General features: G+C 36.2%; 1 protein-coding gene across 1 annotated transcript in view; it reads left to right on the top strand.

Moving 5' to 3' along the window:
- Positions 1-27,124, top strand: part of RPS6KA5 (ribosomal protein S6 kinase A5) — a 166,858-nt gene that overhangs the window by 36,991 nt on the left and 102,743 nt on the right. Inside the window, exon 2 of the mRNA XM_031679331.2 lies at positions 19,631-19,702. Within this exon, the coding sequence (XP_031535191.1) occupies positions 19,631-19,702 (72 nt within the window). The remainder of the gene's footprint in view (positions 1-19,630; positions 19,703-27,124) is intronic.

The following is a 27,124-nucleotide window of genomic DNA, read 5'->3' as shown; positions in this document are numbered from 1 at the left end:
GTTTCTCATACCATTTCTGATTGAAAGGAACCGAGGCTACTTAAGAGAAAGCAAAGAAGGGCTTAAAAAGAAAGGAAGAAAAGAAAAGGAAAGAAAATGAAGGCATCATGGCAAAAGGCACAGAAGCCAGCTTGCTTCCAGTGACCAAATCTGGATCAATTTATGCATCAAAATAGTTAAGGACAAGAATGGACAAGGAAGTCATTGAAGAAATAGTAAGTCATGAATAGTCTGATGATAACTAGATAGAAAAAGGAGAGGATTCTTCTCACAGTACAGTGCTGACTGATAAACGTGGAAGGAGTGGAAGAGTTTGAAAATTACTATTTTGTAACCACTGTAGTAAAGATTGGTTCAGGCAAGACTCATCAGTGGGTGCTAAGTTTAGGTGCAAGAGTTTGATGAAAAACAGGATACTTTAATGGCCCTATAGTGTCTCTCCAAAGATAACCTATTACAGGGGGAAAATTGTACCCATGTAGTGGGTAATCAAAAATAATGTCACTGATGAGGGACACACTGACATTGTATGCTTCTGGTTGTGATACCTTGAGAAACATGCATCATTTAACTAGTATCCTAACGGGGCATGCATAACTTCAACCATGAGAAAACTCTAATCAAACAGAAAATTCCATTTAAACAAACAAAAAATAAGGACCTCTATTCTTCAAAAAAGTCAGTTATAAAAGATAATTGAGGAAGTCTTTGAGATTAAACGATTAAAGAGATGTGACAAAAAATGCAGTTTGTGACAATATGCTGGATTTTGTATGCAAGCAAAAAATGCTGTTAAAGGATTATTAGTCAAGATTCTCCCAAAAAACAGAAGCAATAGGATGTGTATAAATACAGAAAGAGATTTATTATAAGGAGTTGGCTCCTGCTATTTAGGAGGCCAAATCTATCTAAAATCTTCAGGTGGGTCAGAAAGCTTGAAATCCAGAAGAGCCAATGTTCCAATCCAGTCTGAAAATAGCCTGCTGGAGAATTCTCTTCCCTGTGGGAAGCTAGTCTTTTTTTTTCCTATTCAGGCTTTCAACTGATTGGATGAAGCCCACCCATATCATGGAGGACAATCTGCTTCATTCTAAGTCCATTGATTTAAATATTAATCAAAAACACCATCATAGAAACGCCCAGAATCACGTTTGACTATCCAAATATCTGGCTACCTATATGCATCTATTTAAACCGTACTTAATCTCCAGATAAAGACCATCAAGGTCGTACTTTCAGCTAATATCTTACAACTCTCCTGAAAACAGAAAACACACTAACTCCTCAGAAGAGGATTCATAGTCCTTGTGGGATGTTTGCTCTTCTTCATATCCCATAACTTAAATACTATGACATAAAGTTAATGCATCGTATGTTACAGTCTAAGGGGATAAGAGAGGAAAGAGAACACAGAGGCTTGTTTTTATACACACACACATATTAATGACAAAATAACAAAATAAGGAAGGAAAACTCATGACAGTTGCAGCCTTCATCTCTGTAACTGGGCACGTGGTCTCTTCACTAGCGTCCTTCATGGGTGTCCCAGAAAGGAGCTTTGGGTGATAACTGTCCGCTTTCAGGTGGTGCCTGCATGTTGTGTGGAACCATCTGTAAACCAGGCCCAAGTCTTGTCTTTTCTGTCTGCTAATCTCCGGGACTCCCTGTGAGGCTGGAGGTGCAGGTGGGGAGAGAGAAGGCAGTATAGCAGGGCACGTGGGCCACTTCTTCAGGTAACTTACTTGTGCCTTTCGGGCCTGCTCAGCCCAGTCTCCCGTGTCACTTCCACTTGATGATGGAGTGTTGCCATGCACGCCTAACTTTACGGAGGGCAAACTGCTTTACTCAGAGCCCACCGATTTAAATATTAATCGTATCCCCAAACACACTCATAGAAATACCCAGAATCGTGTTTGACCAAACATCTGGGCATTCTGTGGTCCAGCCAAGTTAATACATTAAATTAACCATCGCAAAGTACACCAGACAGTTGACAAATCAGAATAGGGACTATAAATTAAAGTATTTCATCAGTATTCAAGTTTCTGAATGAGGTAACTGTACTGAGATTACTTAAGACAAATTTTAGGAACAACACAGTGTATTAAGGTGTAAAGATGCATGATGCATGCAAACTACTCTGAAGTAGATCAAAAAAAAAAAGTAATAGGTATGTGAGTGTGTGTGTGTGAGTGTATGAGAGAAAACAAATGCGGCAGAATGTGAAGAGGCACAAACGATCCGTGACCTTTTATGTGGCAACATAATTGGGCTCATACCCTTGTCAGAGAATTGGAAGCATTAATTGCTCAACTTGGTTTCAACTTGAAGTAAGAATAGGAGGGCACAGCAGGGAGCATGCGCCTCAGGGCTCTAGTGCCTGTAAGTCCTTCCAGAGCACTCCTTGACCTTTTCTTTCTAAATCACAGACTTGGCATCAGAGCATGGCTATGTTGAAGAAAACACAGCTAATACTGAAATAGGAGAGGAAGAATGGGCCAGGACAGGCTGGATTTAATTTTTTTTTTTCTCCAGTGGTCATGGTATTATGAAATTAGATAGTTCACTATGAGTTAAAATTAACCTTTTTAAAAAGTAGGATTATTCTTGAAGAACGAGTTGGCAGTTGCCCTATGAAAGTTTACAGCTGTAAGCACAAATTATTGCAAACTGATATTTGATTCAAGTGCTAATAGAAACCAGATTGGCACTCTTAGCGTGCAATCTGGAAAAGAGAAAAAGGAAAGGGTGTTGATAAAGTACTTTCTCACAATGGAATTAAGTGTAGAGGTGACAATAGAATTACAGTGGAAAAATGAGATGATGACTTAGGAGGTACAAAGTGCTGATGCATTTTCTTACATCAAATTGAAATCTGATCCCTGGGAATGTTACCTGTGACTATTAAAAACTATCTTGTATCTTGCATGGAAGATATAATTTTAAAAAAATCAACAAATATCAAAATATTTGAAGGTAGCACTTTGGAAGCTGGAATGTTTACCTTGCTGTAATGATTTAAGTTTTTGTCATTTATAGATATCTAAGTTTTTGCTTGCCAAAATACTGAGGTATGTCTCCAATCATAAATGAAGGTAGACCTTAATTTGAGAATAAAGAAAGCCGTGCTGAGTGTACATAATGAGGTTCTGTTTGTCTAATTCAGAATTAGGTTCGAAGCATGATTGTCTTTAAACTGTCTGTCAGATAGTTAATGATTTATAAACTAACACCATGGGAACTTGCTTTTGAAAATAAGTCTACTAAAAACTCTTATGCAATCCTTTTGATGTGTTATATTGTTCTCTGATTTATCTTTTACTGCACATTTTTGTGTATGTTAATTTCAGTTGTGTGACATGGCCAGGAAATGAAGTATTTGAACTGATTGTTCTTTTAAAGCCATATCTTTTAAAATGATTGTGAATTTTTAAATAATCTGACTACAGTTAAAATTCTTTATTGTACATTGGCCATCTTCATTTGGAAATTCCACAGACATTTCACATACTTCTTTTTAATTCATAAAGTTTATGTTCACCAAACCTATACGGTGCACACAAAGCTGCATGTTAAGTAGTGATACACTATTAAATCCCATGCTAATCCAGCAAGGACAGAAAAACTTGTAACATTTAAGAATAATGCACTTATGAACAAATAATCTATTTTAATAAAATTTAAAATCAGGTTGCTTAGATGAAGTAGTGTAAGATATGTGTATTTATCTTAGAAGCTTTATATTGCTATTTCTAGATATGTGACTTCTGTAAAAAAGTAAATATTAACTATGATAAGTAAATAGATTTGTGTGCCAAACAATAACCGAGTAAACATTAAGAAAACTTATTGAATCTGAAAATTTCTTCTTTATCATATTCATGTTTGAAAATATTTTCATGATTCTTACTTTATGGCCCTAATTTTTTTCTGTTGGGGTATAATTTACATACAGGAAAATGTGTTCTTCTTGACATACAGTTTTGAGTTTTGGCAAATGAATACAGTTCATGTGCAACATTTTGGAAAATTGAACTTCTCTTATTCCGAGTGCTTTATGATCTCGTGGTCAGTTAAGGGCTGTCAGTGTGAATTTTAAAGATTGCACAATAGCTATTTTAGAAATTTCAGTGTTTTCACTTATGCTTACTAGTATTAGTGAATAACATATTAAGGAATTACTTTTTCCTCTGTTTCCCTAATTCCAGTGCCTTAAGGTAGCCTTTATTATTTCTGGCCTTGACTGTTGCATCAACCTGTGCACTGGTTTTGCTGTCTTCCATGGGAATTCCTTTCTAATTCATCTTCCACACTGCTGCTGCTGCTGGCCTTTCTAAGGTACAGAGCTGATTATTTTAATCTTCTGCTTAAAGTCTTTCACTGGCTCTCCATTGCTTTTAGAACAAAATTCATCTTTTTAAAATCAGAATCTTCCATGAATTCATTTCTGCCTCGTCTTGCCAGGCCTTCACTGTCTTCCTTTTGCCTGTGTTTGCCCGTCTGCACTCATTGCAGATTCCCAGATGCGCCGTGCTCTCTGACTTCTTGGTAAGCTTTTGTATTCTGTCCATCAGTGCCTGACTGTGTAGACCTTCAGATGGGGTGAGATGCTCTCATATGCTCAGCTGGTTCACTTGCTACCTCATCCCCCTCTTCGAGGCTTGAACCCTGGGTTGCTTAACCTGCCCAAGTGCCTCTTCTGGACCCTGTGCTGCTTGATATCAGAGAGTGTGTCTGCTCCCCAGGGCTTTGCACAGTATTGGATACAAGTAAGCATGCAGAATGCTTCTTCAGTTAGTAAACTGTATATGTATATGTAGAATATGATGACTACATAAAACCCACAAGACAAGTAAGGAGATGAGACTAATAAATGTATTATCGCAGCGGTGGGCACCAGAATTCCTTGTGTGGAGGGACAGCCCTGAGGCACCGCCTTGTTCTCAGGCTCTCCTAGGGGTGTGAGTGTGAATGTTAGCTGGGACTGGGAGGTCCGAAGTTGAGGAAGCTGCCTGACAGGAAACAAGGAGCCAGATTTGTTGGTTTTGTTCTGAAGGAGGAAGGAAAAGGAAAAGAAGGAGAAAAGGCAGAAAAAGGATGCGAGGCCAGAGTGTAGGTGAGATAACGACCTCCCCTAAGGATGGGAAGGGGAGAGAGCTTAAGGACATTCCTACATCCAGTTTCCTCTTCATTGTTGCCACGCTTGCTGCTTCTCTGTCTTTCTCCAGAAATCTTCACCCAAGTCTTTCATGCTAAGGAATGCTTTCTGCATGAGTTTGGGTTTTGTTTTTCTTTTATAGAACTCAAAGAAGGCCCCCACTCTTGTTTGAATTGGTGCAGCACAGAACAGAGATGATCCTGAGTACTTTAGAGGGAGCTGAGGATGTCAGCTTCCTAGGACTTGATAGAAGCCTTGAAGGAGCGGAGGCTTTGGACCTGCACTGGCCAGGGCTCTGCAGGATTTGAGTCCATCAGTCTAGATTCTAAGGAGCTGGCAAAGCCCAGGTAGTAACTAGGATACATACACAACAGGAAAAGGCTGGAAATGACTACAAAATGAGAGGGGCTTAGGTTGGTGGGGTTATAATTGCCCCCACTTCTGAGACTTTCTCTGTTATAGGTCACAATAAAAGAAAAGTTTTAAAAAGAGGAAAATGTCTGCAGTGTCGTGATGTTGCCTTATTCACACCAGCACTTGGAAATTAGAGGTTAATGTTGAGTTCTTTACTACTGAATGTGCTGGGAAGGGGAAGGTGAAAATAATTATTGAGGAATAGGGAATTTGGACCAGGACTGAAACTCCCTTCTTTACCAAAAACAGGAACTTTTTAATTAACTTGTTAGGCTTTGTTTCCCTCTTTTTTTTTTTTTAATCTATAAGTTAATGTCTTAAAGAGAAAAAAAAAAGTTAAGTACCTGAAAATTGGTACGATTTTGTGGAGACAGTGTTTAAGTTTTAGAAGTTGATTGTATTCTATAGATCATAGATTTATAATAAATTATGGCTTAATTATTTCAGTTTCAACTGCAACAAGCTGTAAGTTTCTCTACTTCCTGTTGCATTCACAACTAAATCTCACAGTGTTGCTTTATAATTTTCTCCTTTTCTCCTGAAAAGAAAAAAGTCATAAAACCATTGACAGGGTCGCAGGATTGTACTGCAGTGTCTTGTATATATTGCTGTTAATTAAGTGTTCCTTGTTGATGGCAAATGGGATTCAATGTTAGATCATTATGCTGTTTGTGTTTTCTCGTCATGCTCTGATTCCATGCATATAAGCTCCAGTTATAATCGCAAAAGACTGATGTAGAAACTCCAGTGACACTTTACCAACTTAACAGTGGGCAGTGTGGATAAACAAGTACGTGGAACATTTGTGTTTGCTTGATTAGTGCATTTTTCTATTTGGGTAAATGTGTCAGGTTAAAATTGGGTTGCTTGGCGATCATGGAATTAGAAAAAAAGAGGGTTGGATGTGTATTCTAATAGCTGAGGACATGAAGGCTCAGGAGCACTGTACAGCCGTGTCTGGAACAGGGGTGTTCCTTCCTAGGGACCCTGGTGTTTGTAGCTGTTAGTTTGGTTGTCCCCAGGAAAGTGCTAGAAACACACTGCCCAATTTGGCATTCTGTTTTTTGTTTTCACTTTGTCCAGTCTGTCTTTTGTTTTCCATTCTTTAAATATTTTAGTTCTTTTGATTAGGATAGTTCAGACCCTTCTACCCTATTTACAGGAAGTTTTCATAGATCTCATTTCATCCTCTGTTGTGTATTTTAGCCAAGCTGATTGCTGAGGTCTTTTACTCTTGTTTCAATGCGCTGCCTCTCCAGCACTCTCTTTGGAGACCATGTGTCCATTAGAAAGGCTGCATGTAATCTTTATTCCCATCCTTAATACCTCGACCCATCCTTATCCTTCTTTCTGTCCTTTAATTCTTTTCTCTAACCCTTTCTATCCAAGGATGCATTATTTATCACTTTCTGAAGGATCTGCTCCCCAAGAAACTGCTACCCATCTCCACTTTTTCCAGCCTCTCTTGTATTGCCTTTATCCATGGGCTTTCTCACTCATCTGCCTTCTAAGTTGGAAAAAAGTTTCATATGATTCTTTACCATTTCCTCTGTCCCTTCCATTTATATCCCCATTTCCTGAACAAAGCTGTCTATATCCATTGCTTTTAAGGATGTTATTTTGTTTTTCCATCCCCACCTTCACACCCTGACCTCCCTCTGTAAACTTGAGGTTCGAGTTTTGTTTATTTATACAACTACAGTTCAAGAACAGCCAAATGGAAGAGATTCATAGGGCAAGGCATTTGGGCTGGGGGAGGCCATGGAAAGTGTGGGCTTTCATTACCTCTCAGGGCGCACCACCCACCATCCCAGCACCCTTGTGTGTGCACCAACCTAGAACCCCTCTGTACCTCAAACCTCATTGTTTAGGAGTTAATATGGAGGTTTCTTCACTAGGCATGATAGATTAAATAATGGCCATTGGTGATTAACTGAATTTCCAGCCCCTTTTCCTTCCCCAGAGGTGGGAGGAATGAGGGTGAGAGGGTGGGGCTGAAAGTCCTTGGTTTCTAGCAACCAGTCCCCATCCTGAAGCAGTCTGGGGTTAGGGGAGGTGGGGGTGGAGGGTAGGGGGGTAGGCCCCGCCACCTCATTCATTAGCATACCAAAGACTCTTACCACTCTGGAGATTCCTGAGCTTTTAGGACTAAGACCAAATAAGGACTAAGACCAAATATGTGTATTTCCCATTGTACCAGTGTGACTTCATAGATGATCCATTTTTATTGCCATTCTGTCTTTTCTTGGATTCTATACACTGTTTCCTAACCATTTCTTTGGCTCTTTTTCTTGCATCCTAACTCCTGGTCCTCTTCAAGACTTGCCCTTCTTTTGTGTGGCCTTCCAAAGGGCTTTCTTCTTAAAGCTTTCACCATTGCCCCTCTTCCAATAACTTTTGTGCTTTGTAGGGGAGGAAAAATATTTTTTCTCCACCCTTCTAAGTTCTCAGCTTGGATCCTTGTAACAAAATATGAACAAGAGAGAAGTATATACATTTATTTCATGCAAGTTTTATGTTACATGGGAGCCTTCATCAGGAAATAAAGACCTGAAGAAATGGTTAAATCTGAGCTTTTTTATTTTGGTTTGATGAAGAATGGAGAGTCATGGGAAAAGGGTGTGGGTAGGACAAAGGGTATGAGGTGAATGTAGTAAACGGGGGGCAACCCAACAAGTCCTATTTGTTCAGATTCCTCTCTGTGTCCCCTGTCTTCAGAGATAAGGAGGCTCCTTTCCTCTGGACATAGGTAGGGCCCCTTGCACCAGAGGATTTTATGACGTGCTTCAGGGGAAGGTCAGAAAATCCTTCTTGCGTGTGCTGTTCCTCAAATTCCTTCAGCTTAAAATATTCATATACCAAGGTACTGTGTTTTGGGATAGCATGTCCCGAACCCCATGCTGTCTCTGCAGAACTTTAGTTCCTTGTCTAGAACTGCTCACATGGCAGCCTTTTGGGGATGTCATGCATCGCTTCAAAATCAGTGTTGAAACCCCAAAACTTCCCCTTTCAACTTCCCCTTTCAGCAAAATTCTGTCAATAACACTACCATTCACCCGACTTCCGTTTCTTATAGTCAAGATATGGGTCCAGTGTGGAGAAAATGGAACAGAAGTTTAGTTCGTTTATCTTTGAAAATGGGGACCCCTGTCCTGTTTGCTTCTGCAGTCTCAGCACCCACATCAGGTGTTCAGCAAATGTTTCTTGAACTGAATATTAGGGTGATTCTCAGGTTCATTATTTCCTCTTCCTTCTAGTGTCTGCTCAGACCAGATGCTCATTAGCACACATCTAGTTTATTGCAATAACTTCACCATCTTTTAGTCCTTCTTGCTTCTGTCCACGTGGCACACTACTGCCAGAGTAATTTTCCTAAAACCTTTCTTTCCTCTTGTCAAGTTCCATTATTGCTTACAGATTCAGTTGAAACTAACTAGTCTGGCATTCCAGGTTTGGAATCAGCTCATTCCATGTACATATTTTATGTCATATTTTTTACTATTTTCCCCACATGTTTATTATGGTAAAATAGAACAGTCCTCTTATTCTCTGCTAGGAAAATACTTACTCCTGCTTATGCTCTAATTACTCTTCTAGTCCAGAATTTCCCAGCTGTTGTCTCTTTGCCGGTTCAAATCCTGCACATGTTAGCTAAAGACCTAACACCCAGTTCAGGTGTTAGTAGGCACTAGGTGAATGTTTCTTAAATGAGTGAATGAGGACTGGTGTTTCCAATGAGCTTATCTGACTAGCCTCACATGATAATGATATCCCCTTAATGTCCATGGACTCCATCATCTTTTTTTTTTTTTATTTAATTACATTTTCACAGCTTATTGTAAATTTATTAAGTAATTAATTCATCGAATAAAATCAGGTGTATGAATAACTTAGTCATATACGAAGAAAGCTACTTGAAATGGCTTCAAAAGCATTACTCTCTTTATTTCTACGTTAATTGTAAAAGTGCTTTTAAATTAAGCCTTTTCTTAGCTTTAACATAAGTGAATCATTGGATCTAATCAAATGATTTCGGCACATTCTCTGTGCAATTACATTTGTGCAGCTTAGCAGAAACTATGGCAACGGAATAAAAAAAAAAGTGTTGTTACTGATTGTTTTCCTCCCTAAGCGTGAGAAGTTCCAAGTTAAATATCCCACATCTTAAAAAAAAATAACATGCATTACAAATTGTTTGGTAATAGAATTGCCTAGAAAGTTGGGTTAAGAAGCCGTTTATCAATCATGTGTTTATGGCTAAAATCTTGGAAAAGTATACTAAGAATTAACAGTAGTTATCTTTGGTGGTACTGTGGGAGATTCTCAAGGTCCACTTTAGGCTTATGTATATTGTTTATCTTTTTAAACCATGAACCTGGATTATTTTATAATAAAAACCCCAAGAGCTATTTAAATTTGGGACAAAAGACAGTTATCTTCTTTGTCTAAATTTATTAATTTCAAAGTTACACCAGTCATATTTTCCCACACTGCATGTAACCATTTTAACATTATAGGAGGAGCTGAAGGAATCCAGTTATAAAGAACCAAGTGTTTTATATTCATTGTGGAATACAAGATTTTTCCTTTAAGAACTGTCAAACTGTTTTCTAAAGAGAGTCATTTAAATATTGAAATTTATTAGAGTTTTGGCAAGTATACTTTTAAAAATCCACTGATTTCTTGTAAAGGGCTTAGTTAAATTCAGTCTTAAAAGTGATTTCCTAACCAAGGAGTGTATGTTATTGGATAATAACAGTAATCAAGAAATGAAGGATTTTTGCTAGGATCATTCCTAATATTTTAATAAGGAAAAAGTCAGTTAAAATTGCTTTGTGAAAGCATTAAAGCTGTTTATACCTAACCTTTCTAAATGATTAAACTTAGTATTGTATTAATGTAAAAAACCTATAAATGTTTGCTGAGAGGAGACAGTCTAAGCTGATTAGTAATAGAGATAAGCCTAAAGTAGACCTTGAAAAGTTTAAAAATGTTTGTTGTTTTAGTTCAAGTTTGCTAATATTTAATGTGGGCATCAAAATAGATGCCATAGAGAAACAATTGATATGGTTATACTGTGTACCAACTAAATACCTCTAGTGTACATTTGTTGATATTCTTTGTTATTTTATATGTTTGTGAAGAGTTTTCATAGGCATTGTTTCTGTGGGAAGGAGTTAATTCTTTCAGTTAGGATTTAGGGGCTGATAACGAGATTTTGGTGCCATTCAGCTACTATACCCAGAAACCCAGAAATGCCCAAACTCTGCCCAGTGAAATTACTCTTACCCCTCAGGAGTCATGAGGGAACCGTCTTCAAGGAACAGTAGCCAGTGGGACTGAGCACCACATTGATACAAGCTGTGAGAGCTTCCAACACGACAGTGTAGAAGTCTTCTTAAGAGCTGAGTTGGTGCGTGTAATTTAGGCTTAAGGCCTAGGTGAGAACTCCTGCTTCCCTCCCAACCCTGTCTAATCATAATCTTGGGGCCAGCATGTTGAGGTGTGCGAGTTACAAGTTTTAGAGGGGAGAACAAACAAATGAATGAACACCAGATCCCAAGAGAACCTGCACAACTGCTTGGTTAAATACTGTATATGGTGAAGGGAGGAGTGCAGGTGAATGGCCATGCACTCCCAGGGGGTCAGGCCAGGCCAGAAGCTTGAGGCACAAAACAGACCTTGTGGGAAGACTGTTCTTAATGCAAAGACTCCATCTACTACTGACTTTCTCCGGTCAGGATATTGGACTCTTGGATAATTAGGTTAATAACCTCTCATCTTTGAGGAGAACAAGACAAGGGGTTGGGCAAAAGCATACAGGCCTATTTCTAGTACAGTTTGGTCCCAGGCATGCAGGTTGCTCCAAACCATCTGGTCAACATATCCTTTTGGACTTTCCTAAGGCATGTGAATGATTCAGAAATACAGAGTAAGTGTAAGTGGCTGATGTCCCTTTCATCTCTAGGGTGGAATAAAGTGTGTAAATATTTTAAGAATTCTTCTAATAAATGTTAGTGTTGTTGCTGGGAAATCTGAGCTCCTGCTCTTAGGTTAACAGTTTAATTAAGGGAATTATAGTTTATTTTTAAGCTTTCATGCTCAAAGGCTTCTAATTACAGCGACGAATAATAACATAGAAACGAAAACCATTTTGACACCTGGACTCACATGCTTGAGTATATGCTTGCCATTGCTTGGATTCTATATAGCATCACATTTACCACTTGCTTTTATGTGTTTTGTCATTAACACAATGAAAAAACTCTTTTAGTTAGCAAATACTACCCCATGCCTAAATACGATGGAACTTCCTGTAGATTTGCTTCCACATATGTGGTTTCTTACTTACCTAACAGATATAATGTAAAATAAGGATCATATGTATATGAAGTTGAAGATCCTTGAGATGGGCCTATATCATTTCACCTTTAAGGTTTTATTTTACTCTTTGAAGTTGACTTCCTAGAGCAGTAGTTGAAGGGAAAAGTAGAAACTACTATTATAATGTTGACTGTAGGAAGACTTTTGCTTCTTGTAATGCCAGAATAAGACCCCCTGCTAGAGAATTACTTTGTAGAAAACAACTATAAAAACTGAATTTCATACAAAAAGCAACATTTAAGGCACTTGAAAATGAATACAAGCAGGTAGACTCTTATGGGGAGTACAAAGTTGGAGGAGGGAAGGAAATTAGTATTGCCTTTTCACTGATTTTAGTTTCAAGCTAAGTACAGGCCATATTATTTGGATTCTGGTGAAAAAACAATAGTCTCTCTGGAAATCTGACCAAGGAGGTGAAAGACTTACACATGGACAACTACAAAACACTGATTAAGGAAATTAAAGATGACTTAAAGAAATGGAAAGACAGCCCATGCTCTTGGATTGGAAGAATCAGTACTGTTAAAATGGCCATACTACCCAAGACAATCTACAGGTTTAATGTGATCTCTATCAAATTACCCATGACATTTTTTGCATATCTAGAACAAACAACTCTAAAATTTATATGGACTCACAAAAGACCCAGAATTGCCAAAGAAATACTGAAGAAAAAGAACAAAGCTGGAAGATAACCCTCCCGGACTTCAGACAATACTACAGAGCTACAGGAAACAAAACAGCATGGTATTGTCATAAAAACACACATATAGATCAATGGAACAGAATAGAGAGCCCATAAATAAACCCACAAACCTACAGTCAGTTAATCTTCAACAAAGGAGGCAAGAATGTACAATGGAGAAAAAACAATCTCTTCAGCAAGTGGTGTTGGGAAAACTAGACAGCAACATGTAAATCAGTGAAGTTAGAACACTCCCTCACACCATACACAAAATAAACTCAAAATGGCTTAAAGACTTAAATGTAAGACAAGACATGATAAACCTCCTAGAAGAAAATATAGGCAAAACTTTTTTTGACATACATCTTAGCAGTGTTCTCCTAGGGCAGTCTACCCAGGCAATAGAAATGAAAGCAATAATAAACAAATGGGACCTAATTAAACTTATAAGCTTTTGCACAGCAAAGGAAACCATAAGTAAAACAAAACAACAACCTATGGAATGGGAGAAAATATTTGCTAATGACGCAGCTGACAAAGATTTAATTTCCAGAATATATAAACACTCATACAACTTAATAATAAAAGCCAAGTAGCCCAACCCAAAAAATGGGCAGAAGACCTAAACAAGCAATTCTCCAATGAAGACATACAAATGGCCAATAGGCACATGAGAAAATACTCAGTATCGCTAATTATCAGAGAAATGCAAATCAAAACCACAATGAGGTATCACCCCACACCAGTCAGAATGGCCATCATTAAAAAGTCCATGAAAAATAAATGCTAGAGAGGGTGTGGAGAAAAGAAAACTCTCCCACACTGCTGGCAGGAATGTAGTTTGGTACAGCCATTATGGAAAACAGTACGGAGATTCCTCAAAAAACTAAAAACAGACTTACCATATGGTGCAGCAGTTCCACTCTTGGACATATATCTGGAGGGAACTCTAATTTGAAAAGATATATGCACCCCAGTGTTCATAGGAGCACTATCTACAATAGCCAAGACATGGAAGCAACCTAAATATCCACCAGCAGATGACTGGATAAAGAAGTTGTGTGTATATATATACAATGGAATAATTCTCAGCCATAAAAAGGAATAAAATGCTATTTGCAGCAACATGGTTGGGAACTAGAGATCATCATTCTAAGCCAAGTAAGCCAGAAAGATAAAGAAAAATGCCATATGATACTGCTCATATATGGAATCAAAAAAAAAAAAAAAAGAAAGGAGAAAAGAGGACACTAGTGAACTCATCTACAAAATAGAAAAAGATTCGTAGACATAGTAAACAATCTTTTGGTTACTGGGGGGAAGGGGGTGGTAAGGGATAAATTTGGGAGTTCAGGATTGGCAGATGTTAGCCACTGTATATAAAAATAGATTTAAAAACCCCAGATTTCTTCTGTATAGCACAGGGAACTATATTCAATATCCTTTAATGAAAAATAATATGAAAATGAATATATATATATATACACACACACATACATACATACATACATGACTGGGACATTGTGCTGTATACCAAAAATTGACACATTATAACTGACTATATAATAATAATAATAATAATAATAATAATAATAATAATAATAATAATAAAAGAATAAAGAAAAAAAAGTGTCTCTGGCCAGGGAAACTAGAAAACTAAACCCAGAGAACTCTGGCCACTGAAGATAGTAGAGGAATATTGGAAGGAGGAGAGCTTCAAAGGAGGGGATATCCTCAAATTTCATGTGCAAAATTTGTACATACATCTCTGACTGACCTCTGAACCATGCATGAGTACAACAGACTCAGAACAACTCAGCTAAATACAAAAAATCTGGATTGCCTTAAAACTGCCTTTTAAGAAACAGAGTTTATAGTTCAAGTCAGGCCAAGCCAAGCCAAGATAATTTGCCTGCTAAAACAAAAGAAACAACTCTTGCTGGAAAAAACAAAAACAAAAGCAATCTAGAGTATTCACAAATTAACATTTAAGGGTTAAGGTTAATTAAGTGTAAAATTCAAAATTACTCTACATATGAAGAATCAGGAAAATGGAACACATTCCAGGAGGAAGTAAAAACAACTGAGTCCTAGCCTGAGGTAACTGAGTCATTGGCAACTGGCAATAGCAGACAAGAATGTTAAAGCAGCTCTTATAGTACCCTCAGTGAAATTAAAAAACATGCTCTCAGTGAGTGAAAAAATAAATCCTATCAGATAAATAGAATGAAAAGGAATGAATCGGAAATTCTAGAAATGAAAAATACACTGTTTGAAAATTTTAAATCCACTGGATGGATTTAACAATTCAATAGAGATGTCAGAAGGAAAAATACATGAACTTGAAGATAGAAGAAGGGAAATTAATGTAAAGAACAGAGATGAAGCATATTGGAAAAATATGAATAGAGTCTCAGGGACCTCTTAGTATCAAACAATCCAACATACATGTAATTGGAATCTAAGAAGATAAAGGGGAGAGAGAATGGGATAGGTCAAATATTTGAAAAATTAAGGCAAAAATTCCCCAAATTTGATGAAAGACAAGAGTTTACAGATACAGCATACTCAGTGAATGCCAGGCTGAATGAACCCAAAGAAGTCCACATCAAGAAACATTGTGGCAAAACTGTTGAAAATCAAAGGTAAAGAGCAATATTGAAAGCAGTTAAGAGGAAAAAAAAAAACACATTCAAATAGAGGAGCAATAATCTATTTAATGACTAACTTTGTCTCATAAACCAGAGAGTGGAAGAACATGGTTTAAAGTGCTGGATGAAAAGAAAAAAGTATACAACCCAGAATTCTATATCAAAGGAAAATATTCTTCAAGAATGAAGATGATTCTGGAGTTAGACAGTGGTAATGATGGTACAACCTTGTGAACTTATTAAAAAACCACTGAATTACACACTTTAGAAGGATGAATTTTATGGTATCTTAATTATATCTCAGTAAAAATTTAAAGGTAGGAGAATGACTTTTTCAGATAAAAGAAGACTCAGAGAATTCATAATATGCACTGCAAGAAATGTCAAAGAATGTTCTTCAAGGCTGAAAAAATGTGATACCAGGTAGAATTTTGGATATTTGGAAAAGAAAGACCATCAGAAATGATAAGTGTCTGGAGAAATGCAAAAGTCTCTCTCTCTTTTTTCTTTATTTCTTTGTAAATTTCTTTATAAATTGCTTTATTATATAAGCAAAACTCATAACATTGTCTTGTAAAGTTTATAACATACAGAAGATGTTACAAGTCCCATGTAATTTATAGTGGCTATATGAGAAAGGATGATTGCAGGGTTTCTGTATTTTATGTGAAATGGTACATTTTTAGTAGTTAGAGTTGTATATTGTAATAAAAAAGAATGAAGCAGTAACACACACAAAAAAACTCAGATAAACTTCTGAAACATCAGGCTAAGTGAATGAAGAATGCAAAGAAACTATGTACTGTATGACTCCCTTTATATGAAATTCTTAAGAAATTAAAACTCTGGCAACTGGAATTAGATTATTGGGTGCCTGAGTCAGTGGTCAGGGAAGTGACTGGCTTCAAAGGGACATCCTGAAACTTTTCGGGAGGGTGGCACTGTTTTACATCTTTATTGTAGTGGAGGCTTCACTACTGGACACAATCGTCAAAAGCATCAAACTGTTCATTTGAGTGAATGATTTTTATTGTATGTAAATTATACCTCCATAAAACTTTGAAATATTAACAGTAGATTTTTAGTGCTCAGACATCTTCAGTTAATTTTCCCTTTGAGCAAAAAATTGACCCATGAAGTTTGCTCTACTTCTCCTCACTTTAAAAGCAAAATAATAAAAGAAAAATCAGAATTAAGTGGTGAATAATATAATTATTTTTGTTTCAACACCAGTGAAATTGTAATTAATTCTATTAAATAAAAAAGTTACTGTCTTTCATATCTTCAGAGTAGAAAAACATGAATCAATGGTATGTTTTCTGATAATCCCAGGTAATAGCTTTGAGAACTGTTGTCAAGATTAAGATCTCTGTATCCTACCCTATTACAGTTACACCTGCTTGGGCCCCAAGTAAGGTTAAGACACAACAGAATGAAGGAAAGGAGTGTTCTATGACAAGCTTGATCTTTGGTCTCTTGCCACAAACCGAATCCTTGCTCTGGGTAAGCGGCGCTGGGCCGCGTGGACCTGCTTAAGCTTTACTGATACCCTAAGCAGATGCTACCCTCTAAGCTTGTTCACTGGAATCTCCCCATTCTTAATCAAGAAAAGCCCAGGAAAGATAAAACTCTCGGAGAAACTTGAGGTGGAAAATGTGTGTTTTTATAAGCCCAGGGCTAAGCTCTTTTCAAGCCCAGCATTCTTGGGTTTTCCTAGGACCTGGGCTTGAGGTATGAGGGAGGAAAAGAGCCTCTCCCAAGATCTGCCTTACCTCACCAGCCGCCACCTAGGAACAAGATTAATAGGAAAGCAATACAAGGTGTAAACAAAGTCTTAGCAGCTAAGGCCAGGAGAGGAGAATCCAAAGAGAACGTGTCTTGAAGAAAGCAGAGCTAACCTCCTCTTCTCTGGGAAGCCTTCACCACCACCACTCCTCCCCCAAGTACAGAGGCGTCAGTGCTGTTCACCTCGAGCCCTGTCAGTTCTTCCCCCCGCCCACAGGACTGGAGGTTGGGGAAGCTTTCAGCTTCCCTTGCAGGCAAAGTGTTCATTTATGTCAGAAATCAAGTAGCAGAGGTAGGAGATTATGAACAAAAACAGGCCTTCATGATTATCTGAAAGATCTTTGTGAATAACCAGGGTTTCCTGGAAGGTATACTTTGTAGAACAAAGTATAATTAATCTGTGGCCTCTTTTAATTTCCTGTAAAGTAATTCCTTGGTTAGTGAAGAAAGGTTGGAGTGCCTGTGTATCAAAACGTAGTTCCTTATCTTCTTTGTCTAGCTGCAAATATGGATATGCAAGAAAGACCGTATACGGACAGTGCTTTTGGAAAGCTGGGCTTTTGCACATCTCTTAGTAAATAGAAGATGTCTCCTAATAGTGACAATCAGGGGTGATAATTTTTAATGTATGACTCTTTAATAATGTCTTAAACTTTAACAATTTTTGCACAATAAAATAACAGAATTTAACATTCAGTTAAAAGAGAGCCTAGTCATTATTTCAAAAGTAGTGGTTTCCTGTGAGCTTGACTTTTAAAATGTAATCTGTTAGACATACTACAAGAGGATATGCTATGGTGTGTACTCTTTAAGATACTACCTATGTTTTTGGTATTCATTTTAGATTTATATTGAAGCCGATGTGAACTTGAGTCCTGGGCCATGTACACTGATTTGTTCCTACTGTGAAATTATGCAGTAATGGTCAAACTCTTAGGAACAGAGAGTAGAATGGTGGTGCCTCAGAGCTTGAAAGAGAGGGAAAAGAGGAGTTGTTCAACGGAGTTTGTTTTGCAAAGTGAAAAAGTTCCAGAGATCTAGAAAACAAAATATCTATAGTTAACACTGTGTTGGATGCTTAAAAGTGGTTAAGATGGTAAATTTTGTGAAATTACTTATCCCCTGAAAAAATTTAATTCTAGAAGTTCTTAGTTGGGTCTAATTTTCTTAAAATTGCATTCCCAAAACATTAATTTATTTACAAACACTAATCTTAATGGAGCACAGCAAACACTGTATGAATTAGCTCATTTAATCCTCATCACAGCTCTGTGAGGTTGGTGTTATTTTATTATCTTCCATTTTATTATGAACATTTTCAAATATACAGAGAATTTGAAAGGATTTTATGTTGAACATCCTTATACTGTCTAGATTCTGCAATTAATATTTTGTTTTATTTGCTCTATCACTTATCTATCCAGACCTGTATTTGTCCATCAGTCCCTCTTTAAAAATGCATTTCAAAGTAAATGGCAGACACCAGCATGCTTTGAGGGTAGGCATTTTTATTATCTTCATTTTACACTAGAGGGATCTGAAACACAGAGAAGTTAAGTAATTTGTTCAAGGTCAAACAGCTTTTAAGTGTTAGAACTAGGATTTGGACCAAGCCCTTCTTAGTTGCTTCTTTCTAATCACATAATATTAATAGGTATTACCATAAAAAGCAATTTGTGGTCCAATAAGTTGGACAGATATAAGTATCTCGATCTTGAAGATCCACATGCATATTTTCATGGTACAGGATCTGTGAGGTTTAGCAGTAAAGAAATTTATTTAACTTGGTTTAAGCTACTTATTTCCAGATATATTCAACCAGAGAACTCTGCTCCCCACTCTTCCCCCAGAAATAATACCTATTAACCATCTCATAGGTTAGGACCAGAATTCAATGGAATATACTCTAGAAAATGCTCATTTATAAGATAGCCTAATTTTGTTTATTAGAGAATATGTTTTTGAAGATTTTATATTTTTAAATATAGTCGTAGAATTTTAGAGCTATCAGAGATCTTAGAGTTCATTGAGACCAATGCTTTCATTTCAGAGAGGAGGGAACTGAGATGCAGGGTGTCAGGTGACAAATGCAGGCTTCTTCATGTTCAAGTGCTTAGTGGCAGAAATGGGAGTGGAACCCAGCCTAAAACCTGGGAATGACATTTATAAGACACTCAGTAAATATTTGTTGAATAAATGAATACATCTAAATCTGTCCAATTTTCTTTCCACTACATATCTAGCTACATACTAGAATTCATGTTCATTTTCAGATTATTTGGTCAGTAGAGAGTCTATTAGCACTTTATTTTTATGTTAATATTTGATGCAAATGATACATACTTGCTAAATTCTAAAAAATTTTTTATCCTAGTGTATAATATACAGAAAATTGCACAAAACATAGCTGTACAGCTTAGCATAATTATAAAGTGAACCCTTGTTTAACCACCTAAGTGAAGAAATAAAACATTGCTGGTTCCTCAGAAGCCCTTGTGGACCCCTCCTGTTGCTGCTCCCCTTAATTATTTATTTTCTTTCTCTCCTTTTTAGCTAATTTAACAGGACATGCAGAGAAGGTGGGGATTGAAAATTTTGAGCTCCTGAAGGTCCTAGGAACTGGAGGTAAGTCTTAAGTTAATTATTTTTTTAGGAAAAAAAAAAGTACTTGATATCCCTACAACAGAAAGGATTGATATTTCAATACCAAAATCAATTAAAATGTAAAAAGAGTAAGGAATCCAATAGGAGAACTGTCAAAGAACACAAACAAACCATTCATAGAAGAAATACAAAAGGCAAAATTTAAAAGATTGGCAAAGATGATTTAGAAAAACCAATCTCTGTTATCCTGTTGTTGGAATGTAAATGAGTTCAGTTTTCACACAGGACACAGTATTTTTTTTTTTAAAATCACTAACATTTATAGAGAGCTTGTTACTTGCCAAGTACTGTGTGAAGTGCTTTATTCTGATTGATTCATTCAGTCCTCACTCAACTCTGTTGACAGTCCATGCTCATCATTTTTAATAATGAAAACTTAAGACTCTTCAGAAACCTAACAGTATGAAGTTCATTAAAAGAACATGGATCTGTATGTTCTATTATCTATAAAGTAGAGTTGAAATGATTTGAATTTACTAACATTTTTGAAAGCTCCCCATAATGTAATATATTTTTTAAAAAGTCTAGATAAGATAATGTATATTATACCATTTCCATAATATAAACATTGTATGAATAAATGTCTACATGTGAATATATAGAAAAATCTCTGAGCTATACACCAGAATGACAACAGTGGCTGTCCCTGGGTGTTGAGATTTTATATGATCTTGATTTTCTGCTTTACACTTTTCTGTGTCTTCTGAATTTTTGCTATCACTGTTCTTGTTGCTCTAAAGTCCGGGCCTCATGGGCGTATGACCTGTGCAGGTGCAGAGATGCCTGCACTTAGAAGACCCCTAAGTTTGGTTTAATGTTCTGCTTTCACGGTTCTGAAATTCTAAATAATTTGTGAACAAGGCATTCAACATTTTCATTTTGCACTGAGCCTGCCAATTACGTAGCTAGTCTTGTGAGGATATAAATTTTTCTAATCAGAATCCCAGAAGGAGCTGATAGAGTTGGGAGAGCTACTATCCAAAGAGATAATAGCTGGGAATTTTCTGGGATTGGTTAAATGTATGAAATTACAGATTTAGGAAACAGCAAATCTGAAGGAGACAAGTATAAAGAAATTCTTGCATAGATACAGCAGAGAAACTATGAACACCAGAGACAGAAACATACCCTAGAAACAGCCAGAGAGAAAAGACTTATTTATAGAGGAACAGTGAGTGATTAACAAATTACTTTTTAACAGCAACCATCCATGAACTACAGCTGCAGGAGAGTGGAAGAATGTCTGCAAAATACCCAGAGAAAATAGCTGTCAATTTAGAATTGTATACCCAGCAAAACTCTTTTCCAGCAGTGAGAGCAAAATAGACATTTTCAGACAGACAAAAGCTGAGTGTGTTTTCCATAAATAGATCCTCACTAAAAGAATTTCTAAAAGATGTAATTGTAGGGAGAAGGGAATTGATCTCAGAGTTTCTAAGATGCAAAAATTTAAGATGAATAAAAAAGATCTAAACAATATTGACTGTAAAACCATAGTCAAAATGTCTAATTTGCAGGGTTAAAAAAAGAAAACTGCAATATTGGACAAAAGTAACATATAATTTGGGAGGTGATAGGAATTGAGTGTTCTGAGGTAGTATTCCTCAAATTTTAACATAGGTATGAATCTTGAAATGTGTAAGAGATCAAACTGATTGAAAAAAGAATAGAGAACCTGAATAGTCCTATAATCATTAAAGAAATTGGTCAATAAGTAAAAATCTTCCTGCTAGGAAGACACTTTGTATGGTTTTAAAAATGAGTTCTGCCAAACATTCAAGGCATAGATAATTCTAATAATCCACAAACTCTTTCAGAGAATATATAATGTGGAATTATTTCCTCCAACTCGTTGTATAAAGCTAGTATCACCTTGAATCCAAATACATGCAAAAAGGGTATGAGGAAGAAAAATTATAGGCCAGTTTAAAAATCAATTAAAATTTTTTTAATTTAATATCGAATTTGTAAAAATCCTTGTATGTTTCTTTTAACATGTTTAACATTTTATCTCATTATTTTACCTCAACTTTTTGAGTGGTTTGATCATAGGAGATCTTTAAGGTAATTCTGTGAAGGTGAGAAACGTTTACCAATAACATTTTACTTGCATTTCCATTCATGCTTCTTCCTATAACTGGTCTGTTGTTAGCCATGTATACTGCCTTTCCTTTTTGTCTGCTGACAGTATCCTGCTCTTAAAAGAAGACAGAATAATAAATGTCATCGTAGGTATTTCTGTATTTAAAATCACAGTTTTGATGACTAAATGGAGTAGGTGGAAACTTTTATTATGAATATAATAAAATCTCAATTTTTATTCAAAAATTTTACCACTAATCTTTCAGTTTCATTACCTTTTTAAGGTACCTTTTTCCCAGCACAACTTAGAATAATAGAAAAGCCTCATCAGATGTCTTTATGTGTCATGTCAGGTTTTCTTTGGAAATGAAACTGAGAACTCTTCTGATGAATTAATTTTTATATATTTTGAACTAGAAAAATGCTGTTCATCCAATATCTTGAAGATTATGTGGAATAATGGAATATAAAAGACTTACTTTTTGATCTCGTACTTAAAAACATACAATATTCATGAAAAAAAGCTCTCTTACCTCAGAGTATTGATTTATTTCTCTTTTCAGCTATCTGATTTCTTTTCCTCTGTTGTTAGTCTGTTGATCAGTTTCCTAAACTAGAAACTTGGAAATAATTTTTGATTCTGGTCTATTTTGGCCTTTTTATGTCTTGTTTCTCAAAGTCCCATAATTTCGCTTTCAAAATGACCCTTGGGTTTATCTTTTCTGTTCCTAGGGCTATTGCTCATATTACCTTGTGCATGGATTGTTGTTAGGGTTTTTTCACTGGTCTGTCTTTCTGCAAGTTCTCACTTCCATTTTATGCATTTTATACACATTCTGTTATAAGTAATATTCAGCCTCATTAGAATTTAACACTATTTGCTATTCTCCTGTTTCAAAATTTATAGCGCCTTTGCTTCCAGTTAACTATTCAAGCCCACATTTTTGTCTTCCTTTCAGGCTTAGCTCTCTTTTCTTCTGTCTTTTTTCCTCCAGTTACCCCGATATTCCACCTATATACCAGTCTGGTGATTTTCTTTTACTCCTCATGGTTATGTGTACTTTCCCAGCCTCTGAGGCCCTGTCTTACCTTGTTCCTTCCTAGTGCTTCTGCTCTCTTCCATCTGTCCCAATCCTGCCTGATCACTTCATTCTCTGAATTGTGACCCTGAAAGTCCTTCATAGAGAAATGTCACTAAGTGGTTCTCTGAATTTTCCTTCACATCTGCTATTTTTCTTCTAGACTATAAGCTCTTAGGGTCATCCTTATGTATGTTCCCAACACTATTGCCCTACTTTCTCCCCATACACAACAATATGAAGTTTAATCATAGTCTAACAAGAATATAGTTCATGCTTTTGTCTCCAGCATTATTTTCAAGATTGGTACTCCTAAGTGCAGGAAGTATCTTTGGTTCCTCTTTTAGAATTTTGTTTCATGATGTAATTTTGGCTTATTTGTGGAGTAATGAATGATTCTTTTAAAAATTTCTCTCTTTACCTTTTCTGCTGCCTTCCTTTTGACCATTTTGCTTTCTTTGAGACATCTATCCAAGTATGGGAGGAGAAGGTCTTTAAATGTACCCATTGTATAACATTATTAGTAATTCTGATGCTTAATGAAGTAGAGCATGTATTCTTGTTAAATTTTCTTTATTCATCATGCTTGATATGGACTTCACAGATCCTTTGTCATTATGACAAAAAAAAAAAAAGAAATTTTGCCATGTAACCATAAAGGGTGCAGCCGAGTTGATTTCCTCTTCTAATTCTGGTGCATTCACAGTTGTGAGGTTCTTGGATATCAAGGATGACTTAGAAGACTCAGGTTTGAATCTTGACACTCATTGCCTACTCATGTTCCTTGGGTAAATCACATGAACTCTGTGAGCCTATGTCCCTATTGGCCTAAGTTAATAATGCCTATCTCACTGATGTTGTTATAATCGATATGTGAGATAATCGATATGAATTGCCAGTTGCTAGATAACCATCAGTTGTGATTATGTGTTCAACAGGGAACTCCACTGTAACACTGTACCCTAAATTAGAAAGGCAAAATATTTAGGCCTTATTCATAAGGGTAGATAATTAGTTCTTTCATACAGTCACTCTGTTAGCATATGTATGAGTAATTTTAGCCAAAGTTACATTTTTAATAATAAAAATCTAACAAATGAAAACATATTTCATAAATGAGATATTGATAGTTGAAATTTTATTAGCATTTCTAAGAAGTTTATTTGTGTGTTACCTTAAAAATAATATATCAAATGAAAGATTGTATTTCCTTCTTATTTGTTTTCTAATCTTAACTATTCAAATATTTTAGGTTCTGAATGACTTTTTCTGTGTTAGATTAACAGTCTTATGCTAAAATATGCATAAAATGAGTAATAAAACATTTGCATTACCTAACACGTAGTAAATGCTATATAAACTTCAGCTCCTTGTATATTTGAAAGGGAAAGAAGCCCATCTTCTAAGAGAGCTGACATAGTGCATTACCAGTGTCTTAGATTAGCTTGATATGTAAGTGATAGTCATTTCTTAACAGATCTTTTATTGTAAAGCCTAAAGTATGTCCAGCGATAAGTAGAGACATACAACCACAAAAGGTCTTCCAGGCTTCAGGCTGTTCCTTTCTAATCAGTTCTCCACACTACAGCCAGAATGATCTTTCTTAAGTGCAAATTTGATCATATCACTTCTCTATTTAAAACCTTTCGGTTCATTCCCATTGCTCTTGGGATTCATTCATTCTCATGTATTTATTAAGAGGCAAGTACCGTTCTGGGTGTTGGGGATAGAGTAGTGAGCATTAAAAAAAAGATATATTACATACAAACTTGCGAATTGAATAATATGGTCTTCATTCAATATTTATTTCTGGGTTTATGAAACCTTCAAATGAATGCTGGCAGACTGTAGAAATCAAAATGCCTTACCTCCAGTAATGTCTAATGAGCAGCAACCATTTGTGCCTACCTCAGTCCCTGGCGCCCTCATAAGGTTACTTTTTCCTTGTCGTGTGGATTTTGGTGGTAGGAGGGATCGTGTAATTGACAGATCTTGCAAGCTGTTCCATGGAAATACTTATTCATCGAGTAGGGAGACTACTGTTGGGTTGTTTACCCCAGCCTTAAGTGCTATTGTTGAAATATTAACTCCGATAGGTCTTTGCTCATTGGTCCCAGACTCTATGAAAATCATTCCCAACATGAGAGCTTTTTTGAATTTTTTTTTTTTTAACTGCAGACTCTTCAGAAACTTGTCTTATTAAATGTATTTCTTTTTCTCCTGGGTAATTTGCCACTAGATGGTGCTAGGAATTGCACTAGGCAAGTTAAAGGCACAGCTACCTTTTAGCGATATGATCGAAGGTAAAAAAACTTTGGCTGAGTCATGTAAGACTGTTTTAACAAGTATGATGACTTAGTCATCATTTGTCATTTAATTTTCTTAAGTGTTTGGAAAGTATCCCTATTAAAATAGTACTTTTAAAAGCCTGTATTCATTAAATTGTCAAAATTGACATTCGAAAAAAGTTTATAGTTTTGCATCTGTGTGTACCCGCATACCTTATGGTTCAGTGTAAGCCTACACAGTGTTTAAGGAAATCTTAGAGGTTAAATGCTTGTGATGTTTTATACCATAATCAAAAGATGATTCTGTTTGAAGATGTTGGTTGACATTGTCTCCCTGGTATAAATCCAATTAAGCTTATCACTGATGCTGTCGTAGGTCTCATTTGCTAGAAGCAGAACCTGGGACAAGGATTTGGGCACATTTGATTTATTGCAGGAATGCTCTCGGGAGAGCGAGGGAAATGGCAGGGCAGAGGAGGAGGCTAAGCAGCTTGTGGTCAAAGCTGGGGTCTGGGTTCAGCCTAAACCATGTGGAGTTTTGGAGCAAGAGTGAGGAAGCAAGGCTTTTGTACCCAGACAGCTTGTTTGTTGAGATATAAACAAAGAATGATTTATGAACTTGCTTCTTAGTCCTTATTTCCTTGTCTTCCTATAATTTTCTTTTAGTAAGATCTTCCGGTAATCACATTCCATGGGTAGTCAATTCAAGTCTAGACCTCATAGTCGGACATGGTTTCCTTTGCAGCTTTTTCTCCTTCCCTGCTGAATCAGAATCTTTGGTTTTCAAGTCATTCGGGACCAGGGGTAAGAAATGGCCTATGGACTACATGAACCATCCGTATGGAGACAGTCTGGTGTTGGCCACAACCACATGCATACATGCAGTTATTAGCTGGCTTAATGCATGTGGTATCTTAATACTTTTTCTGAAATTAAAAAGTGCTGATCTAGAAGATACTATACAATTATTCTCTAATATTCAAGCTAACAGTATGCATAAATGGAATCTGTAGGTAGTCAGTCCCGTAACTTTTTTATTTTCAACCTTTTTTCATATTAAGTCTTTCTTAGAAGCTGTCACCATCCGCAAGAAAACGTTCTGATTGTGAACCTCTTTCAGCTGTACAGCTGTTTTTGACCATTTAAAGTAGTTAAGCAAATGAGTCAAATGGCCCTGGTTAGATTAAAAACTAAAATTGAATTAAATCTGGAATGCTGTCACTTTTATTAAGTTTCTTCCAGATCCTCTTTGCTATGTATCTTCTAGGGAGGATGTAAGTATTGATGCCTAAAACAAATGGCCTATCTCAGTCTCTTTCATAAAAATTATTGCCTGTGATTTCATGTGCTTTTACTGTCTCTCGTTTGCCTTTAGCATCTGTTTATTTAATCAAGCATGTTTTGGGTTCGTACCTTTTCCTTGTATATTGGAAAAATTGTCTGTTTTATAATCAGTCTACCTTTATTCATTTTAGACATTTTGTTTTTATGATTTTACAAATCCTGGCAACAGTGGCTAACTTTAAAAAATGGTTGTATCAAATGTTTAAAATTATCCTTTTTTATTTTAAAATCATGTTGAAATACTTAGTTTTATAGGTATGTATTTTTTTTAATTTGGAATTTAGTGTGCAATTAAGACATCTGTTGCATAAAGGAATTTAGGAATCAATGCTTCTGTTTGATAAAGATGTAAAGTCAAGTGCATTTTATTTTGAATGTATTTTGAAATGTACCTATATTCAAAAAGAGATTTAAGGGCGTTTTTCAAAGGTAGAAAAAAAGGAACCTAAAAAAAACAAATGAACACAGAGCAAAAGGCAGACAACAGAAAAGTGGAATAGATATTATAGACATCTGGGCTTGAGATAGTCATTATAATTGAATCTTAAATTTAACTCTGAGGTTACTAAGAGGTAGGGATAAAGGGAACA

Source organism: Vicugna pacos, chromosome 6 (assembly GCF_048564905.1).
Source record: "Vicugna pacos chromosome 6, VicPac4, whole genome shotgun sequence".
NCBI classification, from domain to species: domain Eukaryota; kingdom Metazoa; phylum Chordata; class Mammalia; order Artiodactyla; family Camelidae; genus Vicugna; species Vicugna pacos.
This window is presented reverse-complemented; position numbering and strand designations above follow the sequence as displayed.